At 40.5% G+C, this 12240-nt stretch overlaps 1 protein-coding gene across 1 annotated transcript in view; it reads right to left on the minus strand.

Moving 5' to 3' along the window:
* Nucleotides 1–873: 873 nt before the first annotated feature.
* gstcd (glutathione S-transferase, C-terminal domain containing) overlaps nucleotides 874–12240 on the minus strand; it is a 65341-nt gene continuing 53974 nt past the window's right edge. Inside the window, exons 10-12 of the mRNA XM_079498690.1 lie at nucleotides 7119–7149; nucleotides 3990–4059; nucleotides 874–1561 (exon numbers count right to left, since the gene is read on the minus strand). Coding sequence (XP_079354816.1) covers nucleotides 1407–1561; nucleotides 3990–4059; nucleotides 7119–7149 — 256 coding nt within the window. The 3' untranslated portion in view covers nucleotides 874–1406. The remainder of the gene's footprint in view (nucleotides 1562–3989; nucleotides 4060–7118; nucleotides 7150–12240) is intronic.

Raw genomic sequence — 12240 nt, forward strand, 5'->3', positions numbered from 1 at the left:
TTACCCAACGTCTGGCATTCATGAAATATTCATTGCTGTTGAGTGTATTACAGTATGCATACATCATTCTCGCCTGTTTCCAGAAATAATCAGAGGCTTCCTGTCATGAACCATCATGAATGCTATGAGTTACCTGTGGTGATCTTTGCTCCAATCAAATCTCTCCTTCCCACTCCCCGAGTCCCCAACTGTCGCTTGCTTTCTCTTCCTCTCCCTCCGTTTTCTTCCACTGTTGCTGTGCATTCCTCTCTTTCTCTCTATCGCTGCTCTTTTTGCATTTTCTCACACACATGCCCACAAACACTCAGACTCAAGGTGTGAATGCAAATACTGAAAATACCACATCTCAACATGAGGTGATAATGATCATTCATCAGCAATGTTTTCCCTCTCTATTTTATACTTCACTGCTGAACTGTAACAGACTAGTCTATAACAGAGTTGGAGTAGGCAGAGTGATTGCACAGTTTGGGCAAAGATGCTACATGTATAGCACAGTCAGTGAGAAACGTCTAAGCACTTTGACAAGGAATGCATCCTGAGAAAAACAATTCTCAAAAAGGACTCACTGTGCACTTGTGCAGTGAGATACTACTCATGCTGATGTCTCATTGTATGTAGCTGTCCTTAGCTGCTCACAAGCTGGAAACCAAATATTGCACTGGCCATGAACCAAAGTCGCAATATATTTAATATCACAATATTCAGCTATTAATGTCTGTAACTTCATCAAAAAATGTTGCAACTCACCTTTGGGGTCCAGACCCACTGGTTGAGAATACCTCCTCTAGACTTTCCTCAGAAAAACATACAAAATAAATGTACTTATCCTACAAAGAAAAAACATACCCTGTAAAAATGTCTACCTTAAAAACAGTTATTTTTATTGGAAAGAAAATGCAAAAGAGGGAAGCCATGAATTGAGAATCTAATGATGATGACATAGACTGTCCTTTAAACAGAAGTTCACAGGTTTGATCTCAGCATGCAGCAAATGTGTATTAATCAACAGCCATGTGTCGACGTGTCCTTGAGCAAGACACTGTGAGCACCATGCTGTACCTCACTTGGTCTGGGTAACAGCATCTACTATTGCTTAATTAATCCGACGTATGACGGTGTCACTCTCCGAAAACAGACAATCTATAGCGCTGCATCAGCTTTCTTTGGCGAGCGACACCGGCGAACAACAAAGTATAGATCAGGCTTAAATAACTGAAATGTAAATGTAATTATTTAAAGATTGCCTCATTCTTGGCACCGTTATCACACAGCCTGAAGCCATATAACTTGGCAGCTCTGTCACACTGTAATCGTATTGATGATACTCAGACAGCGGATCTTTAAGCTTGTGATTCCAAATGTGGACTTTTCTCTCCCAATGGGCTGCAGTACATGCCAGTTGACTATCTTGCAGGGGCGTTCTCTCGGGGCCTGCCCACCAGCATGTTGTTCTTTGGGGAGCAGCTCTCGGGTACCATTGTCATCACCTGTACCGAGTACCCATAAGCCTCTGCTGCCCAGGAACGATCTAAATCTACTAGGCCCATACACTGCTTACCTGGAGAGGAAGAGAGGAGGGGAGGGGGGATAAGGGAGATATTCTGAATCAACTATATTGTTACATCACCGATATACAGGTGTAAACAACGGAAGAACCCAGGGCAAATAAGGTGATGTGTGTATGTAATAAAATATGTTACCAATTGAGTAAATAACACAATGTCAATTTTAGTTTTTTCCAACATGAGATGTTTACCATTTAAGATAACAAAATAGCTGCCTACTTACCAAGAAAAAAGGTTGCTGTCTGACATGAAAGCAAGGCATAAGTTCTATTCTCATTCATTATAAATCCTTTTAGACATTTTGCCTGCAAAATAATGATGTTTCCGAGGACAGAAAGATCTGTGTTTTGGAAACACTCACTGTTGAATTATTTCCCAGGTGAATAGTTATTTTGTTTCCTTTGGAAACAAATTGTCCTATTTGTAACAATTTCCTTGTTTTTGTTCATGCTCATGCTTCTACCACTGACAGGCTCCCAGTTATATTTCTCTTATCTCAATTTGAAGTATGACTGTAGCTCTGCCTTTTTCTTTCAAGATGGCTTTTTGCTTCATTGATGGGAAAGAATGCATAATATATAGTCTATTTGAAAAGTGTTCTGTATGTGTCTGGTCTGGTGTAGCTCTAAATTGAGCATTGACACACGAGATTGTTAAAGCTAGAAGTTCATTTTCTTAAGCGCTCAATCAGAGCACATCTCCTGTCTTAGGAGTGTGCAAATAACACAGTATCAAAGCCCTGAAGGGTATGAGGAATGTTTATTCATGCATCCAGAAATTCACCTTCAGATACTAAATATTTTTTAAACTAAGACGTTACATTACCACACTTGTACAGTGCAGCGTGGGGCAGGTAACATGCTGCAGTTTATATATTTTTATGTTTTATGTTATGTTTTGTCTATGAATATGTAAATCAGAGCTCTAGCATCCTGTTAAGCAATATTGCAGACACTCACTGCTTGTGGCTGGTGGGTTTGAAGCACGTCGTCTGAGGCCTCATACACACGTAAAGAACAAATGTTCTGTGCTCTGCCTGTGTTTGATGGCCGCCTGAATGCTTTTCCAATGGGAGTCACGTGGTTTGACCAAACATTTGTGTTTGATGGCTGTGTTCTGCCCCCCTCCCCTCCATCAAACAAAAATGTTTGGTCAAACCATACGACTCCCATTTCATTTTCGTCGGCACAAAAATTGAAAGCCTGGGGAACGGCCACTCTGATCTAGAAGTGGGAGTCAACTCTTCCTGGTGGGCGTCGCTCCAAATGATGTGACGTAGCGCTGCACTAGGGGGGCAGAGGAGGGGCCGGGGCTGACGGACAGATCGGTGAGATCCAATCAGGGCATACGCAAATCTCAGCCACGACCCGCCCCTCTAGACCAGAAACCTAACACCTAACGTGTTAGGTTTCTGGTCTAGAGGAGCTCAGGCTATAGTCCACTTGCCAGAATGTGAACCCGGACATTTTGAGTACCCTAAGGTTTTAGGTTAGAAATGTTGAGTATGGGTCCCCAGCATTTAGAAACTGCGGGTGCTAACTTGCATATGTTGGGCAATTTTCATAATTGGCATAATAAGCTGGGCTACCATTAACAACCTATACAAGGCAAATATTTCAATTTTTCATTATGTTTTAAGTGGCATGTGACATGTCAAACTAAGGGTTTTTCATGATTCTGAATCCATTGCAAGCATTCATTTTGCTCCTTGGGCTAAATTCGGCCATCACATTTGTGATGACGCCTATGGCTGTTCTTAACCAAAGGAGTGTTTTTCGCGCAAAACGAATGCTTGCAATGGATTCAGAATGATATATACAAATATTTGGTCAAACTATGTGACTTCCATTGGAAAAGCATTGAGGCGGCCATGAAACACAGACAGAACACAGAATGTCTGTTTGATGTGTGTGTATGAGGCCTGAGAGGAAGTACTCCAAAATGATCAGACATGGGAGAGGGAGCGAGGCTCCTCAGATTCAAAGGGTCGACTTTGACTGTCATGACAAACACCTTCTACAGACAATGAACACTATATGAGGCATACAGAGAGCCTACTCTACCTCGGTGAGAAGACTTTCAGACCCTCAACTTTTGTGTAAAATCCACTTTTTGGCCAGAAAATTAAATATTCCACCGTACTGAAACATTATTTTGTTACTCCAGTGCGCCACCTACAGATCTGGTCAATGAAAATGTTCTATTATCAATAGTGTTAAGGAGAACTAATGCAATAGACCAGAGCTACCATCCATCCATCCACTAACAAGGCTAAAAAGATATAGAGAAAAGAGGAGATCCGGGCACACTTGATGTCAAAAGGAGGAAATATTTTATTAAACCGACATGTTTCGACCTGTTACGGTCTTCATCAGGGCTAAAAAGATGGTGAGGTGTAATGTTAAGATCATGACAAAATACCTATGATTTGTCTTTCAAGAGGCAATTGGACAGCTGTCTGGTCTGCAAACCGGCATAGGATCATGTGTTCCTGACGCAAAGGAGAGAAGAGAGTGGATGTCATTCTCAGTCTTATGTCCATTTCTGACTGGCATTCTCTGCACACAAAAATAGAAATGTGTAATTGGAATAGGAACAAGCAGATTCATTATCAGTAAATGAACACAGTACCTCTCAATGTCCCTGTGTTTATTTCTTTCTGTGAAACATATTTGCTCTAGAAGTCCCACGGTTGCTTTCATAGAGAGCCCAGCTCAATTCAACACTGCACTCTTGAAAATATAACCACGCTCTCCCTTTCCCTTCTCCTAGTATTACAGTAGAATGTGTTAATATAATCATGTTGTATTGTGTGGGCACTTTAGCCTTGTACCTTCTCACTACTGATTGCTGATAAGCTGACCTAGGAACCTCTTCTGTTAAATATGTACGGCCTTGTTGCTTTTTGACAGGCTAAAAAAACCATCACAATATCTACCTGGGGCCAAGTGGACCACACAACCAAGAAAAAAAGTACCATTCTCTGCATACAGTTGTTTTAAAAAGCGTTATTCTGCCATGGTTCTTGTAGCAAGCAACCCCTGGAGAGCACCTCCTCATGTTCCTGCCATAATTGATTCCATTCCTCTCTGCGAGGGGTCAACAGTGAGTGCAAGGCTGTGGTTGCAGGTGTGGTGGATTCACACTAAGCACCAATATCTCACGCTGTTAGGTGACTTTTGTTCCGGCTAGAAGCCATTTGTCACCACTATACCGTCTACTATAAAGAAATGGAGCATATTGAGTGCAATGGCAAACTGTATAGATATATAGTAGACATGGGGCTTTGACAGCAGGTAATGGGGAATGAGAGCGAAGAGGGCGAGATAAGGGAGATTTAGAGAGCCTACGTCACAATCATGTTTGCTTGCTCAATGAAAAATAGATGTATAATTTTCTTGTCAGAGTTAATGTTATAGTATATATTTCCAGATTGCAATCATGGTAATTAAATAGTTCAGTCTCTCTAGTTCCTCTTTTGGACAGATGGTTACAACACAACGGACAGCACTTCGTCAAACTGTCAAGTATCTCTTCATTGCTTCAAAACATAATTAATTAAAAATAGGCAGAAGTGGATCAAATCACCAATCATTCCTTTTCTATATGTCTGAGAACAAACTTCAGATAGATGTTCAGGGTGAGCCAGTGTTAAGTGTTATCACCCATCAACTAGTAGATCACGGTTTGCAGACAAGGTCCCATAGCAACCATTTTACAAATTTCCTCAAAGGATTGCTGACAGGTCCCATAAATCACTAATGGGATGCTCCTTCCCACTGCCCATCTCTCTCACCCTGGGGTTCAATATTGTGTGTCTATGCTGAGCAAAAATGGATGGTTAGACCGGAGGGTGTACATGTAAGTGTGTAAGCCTCCAACGTGTGGTTCCTTTGTTCCCAGATACTGTATCAGAGCATTGTGGTCCCATGGGGCCAGTAATTGTATATCACTCTCCAATGAGACATTCATAGAGAAAAACAATAGTGTTATCTGTTGATAGATTATGCATACAGTAGGCTTAGAAGGAACAACATACCCATAGTTAGACCTGCAAAATTATGATTAATTAATTATTAATGATAATACTGGTTCCTGTGCTGAATATTGTATAACTATGCACAATCTGCCTTAAGGACTATAATTAACTGACCATTTTTGAAAACCAAGTTCTGTGTCACCATTTTAGTGTCTAACTGCATGCATGGTGCAAGTGCATTTAGCTGAGGATTGTGTTTAGTCTTTTAATGAATCATGGAAATGTTCGAGTGTCATCACCCTTTGCCTTTAAGCCTGCCTTCCCCATTGCATCTTGGAGATGGGGAAAACAAATACTGCGCCAGGAGTCTGGGACTGAGATAACTTTCTGTTACCACAATATAGCAATACACCAACAATTTGCATGACCACACCTAATTTTAAGATCAACTATTGGTGCACTAATGGTCAGATCGATGCTACTTATACAATAAGGACGCTGAGCCTGAAAAAAACCACTGCTTCCCTAAAGAACATTCCAAGCTGCGGTGCTGAATCTGTTGGCAGGGGCGAAAAAATCAAAGGAAATAAACAGCAGAGGGCGCTGTTTTTTCTCGAAAACAAGCAATGACACTTGTGGACAGCCACGCTGTCCACCAACATCGCACCAGGGCCCTACGTGGTCTAACAGCCACACTAGCAGCCTCCTAGAAATATTGGCCAAAGGATGGCACTAGACTGTCACTAGAGGAAAGGCCATGGGATCACCAAAATCAGATCATCCTGCAATCTGTATATGAGCTATCTTAAATGCAAAGTTGCCATGTTTGCCTGAGGATTGATTGATTCATTGAATACTGGCAGAAATGTAAACGGTACAGAGTACAGTCAAACACTTAGTCCAAAAGGATATCATTGAAAATCCTTGCGAGGGGGTTATAAAGAGGTGGGGGTAGTCACTTGACTAAGGGAGGAGCAATCCTTTCCTCTCCCACTGGCCTGCTGAAAGGCGTCCTAGTTGTTCTGTCTTCAGGGACCATGAATGTGAAGTTTCATGACAATCTGCTGATTCAATGTTCATGTAACTTGTGTGCAAGTGGAAATACTGGTGCCAGAAAAGCCCATGGGGTCATCTAAATCAATCATCTAAATCCATCCTTGGGATTCCTTGCTGAGCAAGGAAGTGTTCATGGCAAACTGCCCGTTAGATTTTGTGTTTAAAGGGGCAGAACCTTTGTACACCTATAGATCGACAGATCACTGGGCTGACTATTCAGGTGTATTCCAAGCAACATTTGATTAGTACTGCTCTTAATACATTAAAATTAGTGAGAGGAAAACAGTTTTCATTAAATAGAGATAAAAACAGAAAGTAAGACTGCATGGTGCACAAGATGTTTCAAGTCCAATCAAGACCAGTCTGGAAGGGAAATCTTCTTTGGAATCAGCAAGAAACACATTTGTGAATGTCCAAGACCTTCATCAAAATGTACTAAATTAAAGTTTGTTACAATGTGACTATGATGAAATAGATATACAGCAGCTAATACATATTATATTTTAAAGACATACCTTATAACTGAGACTCTCCTGGAACCTTTTGCTGTAAATAAGAAGAAGAAAGTAAGTAATGGAAAAAGACAGAAGAGAAGATATTTTGCTGTCACAGTCTAATGGTTCTTTGAATATCATGACATGGAACATTTTCTGCATTAATTTGTCTTGTCTACTGCAAGTAGACAAGACTTGAGAAACCGTCTTGATAAAGAAACTTTAAATACATTTATCAAAATAGACCTGTAATGCTTAGCATTACAGGTCCCAGGGAATAGAAAATCATTATTGAGAAACACTTTTTTTTGTGTAGAGTAGCTAGGACATTGACAATGTTTGTGCAACTCATTAAAAACAAACTAAGATGGCATGGAAAAGGGTCAAAGGGAAGCTCTTAATGTTTAATTTGGCCAGTTAGGGCATTTGCTATCAGAGCTACGATCTGTGTGGAGAGATGGGCAGTTTCACCACTCGTAAAATATATGCTGGAAACTGCTTGGAATGGAATGTTTACACCTGTAGAGTCTTCTCTCCCTTGTAAGAGTCTATGGAACATGACCTGAGGGGGAACACTAAAAGCAGCAGCAGGAACGAAGATTGACAGAGTCAGGTGCGCTAAGGCCCTACCGCACATACTGTAAGTGTAAGATTTGCCCTCAAGAAAAGCTTATTTTTTTGTGGTCATCCTGTTTTGTTTTTTTCTCTTTTTTTAATTCCCTTGGGGAGATGCAGGTTGGGAATGGTTTTGTGTGAGGTTTGGGTGCAAAGTGCTGTGTGAAAAGGTAGTAGTAGTGGCAAAGTTTAAATGTTACCAGAAAAACCCATTTTATGTTTGAGTTATATTTAGAAAAACATCAACTTTTAGATCAGCCAATAAATACATAAAATTAAAGTTAAATATTAACTAGCACCACTCAAAAATCACACCCATGTGAAGTGAGGGGCGCTCTTATCATCGTACATCATGACGTAACATGTCGATTTGACACATTATGACGTAAATTCTCCTTTCATTGTCAATGGCAAATGTGACAAAAAGCTGTATATAGCGCCCCTCAAAAAAGTATACTACAGAAGATAATATGGCCTACTGGCAGTGTGGTATACTACAGAACATAATATGGCCTACTGGCAGTGTGGTATACTACAGAACATAATATGGCCTACTGGCAGTGTGGTATACTACGGAACATAATATGGCCTACTGGCAGTGTGGTATACTACAGAACATAATATGGCCTACTGGCAGTGTGGTATACTACAGAACATAATATGGCCTCCTGGCAGTGTGGTATACTACAGAACATAATATGGCCTACTGGCAGTGTGGTATACTACGGAACATAATATGGCCTACTGGCAGTGTGGTATACTACAGAACATAATATGGCCTACTGGCAGTGTGGTATACTACAGAACATAATATGGCCTGCTGGCAGTGTGGTATACTACAGAACATAATATGGCCTGCTGGCAGTGTGTTATACGTATACTACAGAACATAATATGGACTACTGGCAGTGTGGTATACTACAGATATGGCCTACTGGCAGTGTGGTATACTACAGAACATAATATGGCCTACTGGCAGTGTGGTATACTACAGAACATAATATGGCCTACTGGCAGTGTGGTATACTACAGAACATAATATGGCCTACTGGCAGTGTGGTATACTACAGAACATAATATGGCCTACTGGCAGTGTGGTATACTACAGAACATAATACTGGCAGTGTGGTATACTACAGAACATAATATGGCCTACTAACAGTGTGGTATACTACAGAACATAATATGGCCTACTGGCAGTGTGGTATACTACAGAACATAATATGGCCTACTGGCAGTGTGGTATACTACAGAACATAATATGAACTACTGGCAGTGTGGTATACTACAGAACATAATATGGCCTACTGGCAGTGTGGTATACTACAGAACATAATATGGCCTACTGGCAGTGTGGTATAATACAGAACATAATATGGCCTACTGGCAGTGTGGTATACTACAGAACATAATATGGCCTACAGTGTGGTATACTACAGAACATAATATGGCCTACTGGCAGTGTGGTATACTACAGAACATAATATGGCCTACTGGCAGTGTGCCCCTAACCTGCTTTCCAGCCTGATTCGCTTCATTCCGTGATTTGTTTTGTCACTTCGAAGTGACAAAACAAATCACGGAATGCAGCGAATCAGGCTGGAAAACCAGGCTAGTGTGCACCATAAATATGAAGCTAATTGGCTCAGCGGTTTGTGAGATTAACTCTGGACACCTACACACAGGGCCTTGTTTCTCTCACTTACTTTTTAACAGTATGGATACATCATTTAGATTGACACGTCAGCATATTGTAAATATCACACTCATGCCACAGTCCGATTGTTAACAAAGTGCTGCCATGACTACAGAAACAACACCATTAGCAAACAGCGCCTGTCTCTTCTACCCTCCAGTGCTATTCCACTCAGGTCATATTTCAGTCTATGACATCATCGTTTAGAGGTCAAATTAGATGGTTCCTTCTCAGCAGAACGGAACTATTAAAAGGACATTTCACCCATAATGCACTTGAGATTAATTTACTCCTAACAGTAAGTTTGACTAAATTCTGCAATTGATTCAATATTTGGGTGTAATGCCTTTTTATTGTCTATTTTTCCAGGAATCTATGTCTGTTTACAGTATCCATCTGTCTTTCCGTATGTCTGCCAAATATGGAGATGACTGAGGTCATAGTATTGATGCCAGAGACTGGCCTCCAACTACTCTGATAATGGATACTACACTACTGATTTGAATTTCTGAAAGACAAAAGTATTATTACTGTACAATTAGTAATAGAGTAAAATGGAACTGAATGAATATATTCCATGCAGTATTTCACAGCCAGAGTTTTTCTTTTTCTATTTTCATCATGTTACTGGGCTTCACATCCTGATAGCCTCACCGAATGGATGAATTCAACTGTCATCAACACAAAAGGTTACCAGCTTACCGCACAATGGTTTTTAGAGTTTGGTGGATATGTGTGACGCAATTCACCTTTAAAAGCAGTTCCATGGACGTCGCACAGACAACGACCTCATCTAAATGTCATGCTTTCAAATATGTCTTATGAGTTATGATGGTAGTCACAATCTCTCTCCTTCCTAACTCTCACTATTGTCGAAAGTCAAATAGTTTCGAGTGAACTAGTGAACAAAGGTGTCTGTGTGTGTTCAATATTAAATTAGTACGGTCTAATTGTAATGTCCCCAATAAAAAAGTATTAAAAAAATCACACCTGTGTGAACTGAGTGGTGCAACTCCCCTCTCCCCCTGCCCCTCTCTCTTTCTCATTAGCAGGCAACAGTGCAGCACTATCTCTCTCTCTCTGTTTCTGGCACAGCAGCGCCACTTTTGCCCCTACTGGTACTCTAAACATAGTAACATAGTAACATAGTAACATAGTCACAGACATTGCTGTTCCTTGGAGTGGTTGCATGACTCAAAAATGATACTGTATTAGTACAACTTGTTTGCATGGAAATTAGTAGGTTCATGTGTATGTGAGAAAGACAGATGGAGAGAAGGATAGACAGGGAGAGAGAGAGAGAGAGAGAGAGAGAGAGAGAAAATGTGGGGAACAAAGTGGGAGACATGAAGGGAGAGAAGGAGGAAGAGAGAGAGAGAAACATAAAGAAACAGAGGGTGAAAGGATGATGGCGAGAGAGGAGACTAATAAGCATGTGAGAGGAGACGGACAGCGCATGAGAGGAGAAGGTCCAGAACAGTCAGAACGCAGCAGGTCAAAGAGACCACCAGAGAAAAGTACAGTACTGATTTAATTGAACTGAGAGTGTAGAAATGGGCCCGAGGGCACAATTTGCCGTGTAGTGAAATGGAACAAAACGTTGTGCCAGTGAAATTATGATTGGTACACAGTAAAAATCCTTGTTAAGTTAACTTTGAGAGTGTAAACATGTAGTTGGTATATGGACACACATGTTGGTTAGTGGTAAACCTGAGGCACACAGCGGGTGTTATTCTGACTACAGTAAGCTGATTGGCACTGCATGAGAGGGCCTTGGTTATAAATTACAACAAATATTATTGAATATTATTATATATAATATATATATATATGAAGTTATTACATGGGATACATTCTATCAGCTATACTGTAGGCCATTTCCTATTCTCCGTCTTATTAAGTATGACTGTTTTCCCGATACTGTATCAGGAACTTATCAAATCTTGATCTATAAAATTCAGTGATCTGGTTAAAATATGAAACAGTCTACTGCACATTGCACATTTCAATTAGGGGTGTGCTGAAATATCGATATTGCGATATATATCGATACGTCCTCCCGCGATAAATAATCGATATCTATTATTAAAATATCGATAAAAAAAAGAAAAAAAAGTAATGTTGTTCATAATGAAGTGATGAACAACATGTTTAGAAAAGGAGGAAATGACAGCTAAAATAAAGCAAATCCCACTCTCACATTCCACAGCTAGGAGTTTTCACACAGCTGAGCGGGCCTTGTTTACAATGTGAATCCAGGCCGGAGCTCCGGAGAGCTCTAGATCGTCAGCTCTGTGCCTTCAAAGAAACGCTGTTTTGACCAAAAATGCCATCTGGGACAAGGAATAGGAGATACAGGCGATTGATAGAAATGGATAGAATGGATTCTTATGGCGACGACGATCTAAGATGGGCGATCCAGTGCTGTGCTAACAACACAGCTAGCTAACCGGCTAACGTGAGTATTATTTTGTCTCGAGCAATCAAACGCGCTATAAAAGCTCAATTGCCGAAGGCCGTCGGCAATGGCGTTAAGCGTCAGTATCAAAATTAGGCTTCAATTGACTTTAATCGTCGGCAATGGCGCGCTAAGTGTTAATTTAGTGTTTGAGTGGTGCAACCACTCCTATAGATAGCTATGTGTCCCTCCCTGTGTCCGAGCACGAAAATAGCGGTTTTTTCAGTTCCAAGTATTTCGTAGTTGCAGATATCGTGATATATCGTTGATGAAATTTCATACAATATATCAATATATCGCAAATATCACAATATATCGTGATATTATAGTTTATTGAGGGCCTAATATCGCGATATATATCGTATCGTGAGGTA

The sequence above is a fragment of the Electrona antarctica genome (assembly GCF_951216825.1).
Source record: "Electrona antarctica genome assembly, chromosome: 4".
In the NCBI taxonomy this organism is placed as follows: domain Eukaryota; kingdom Metazoa; phylum Chordata; class Actinopteri; order Myctophiformes; family Myctophidae; genus Electrona; species Electrona antarctica.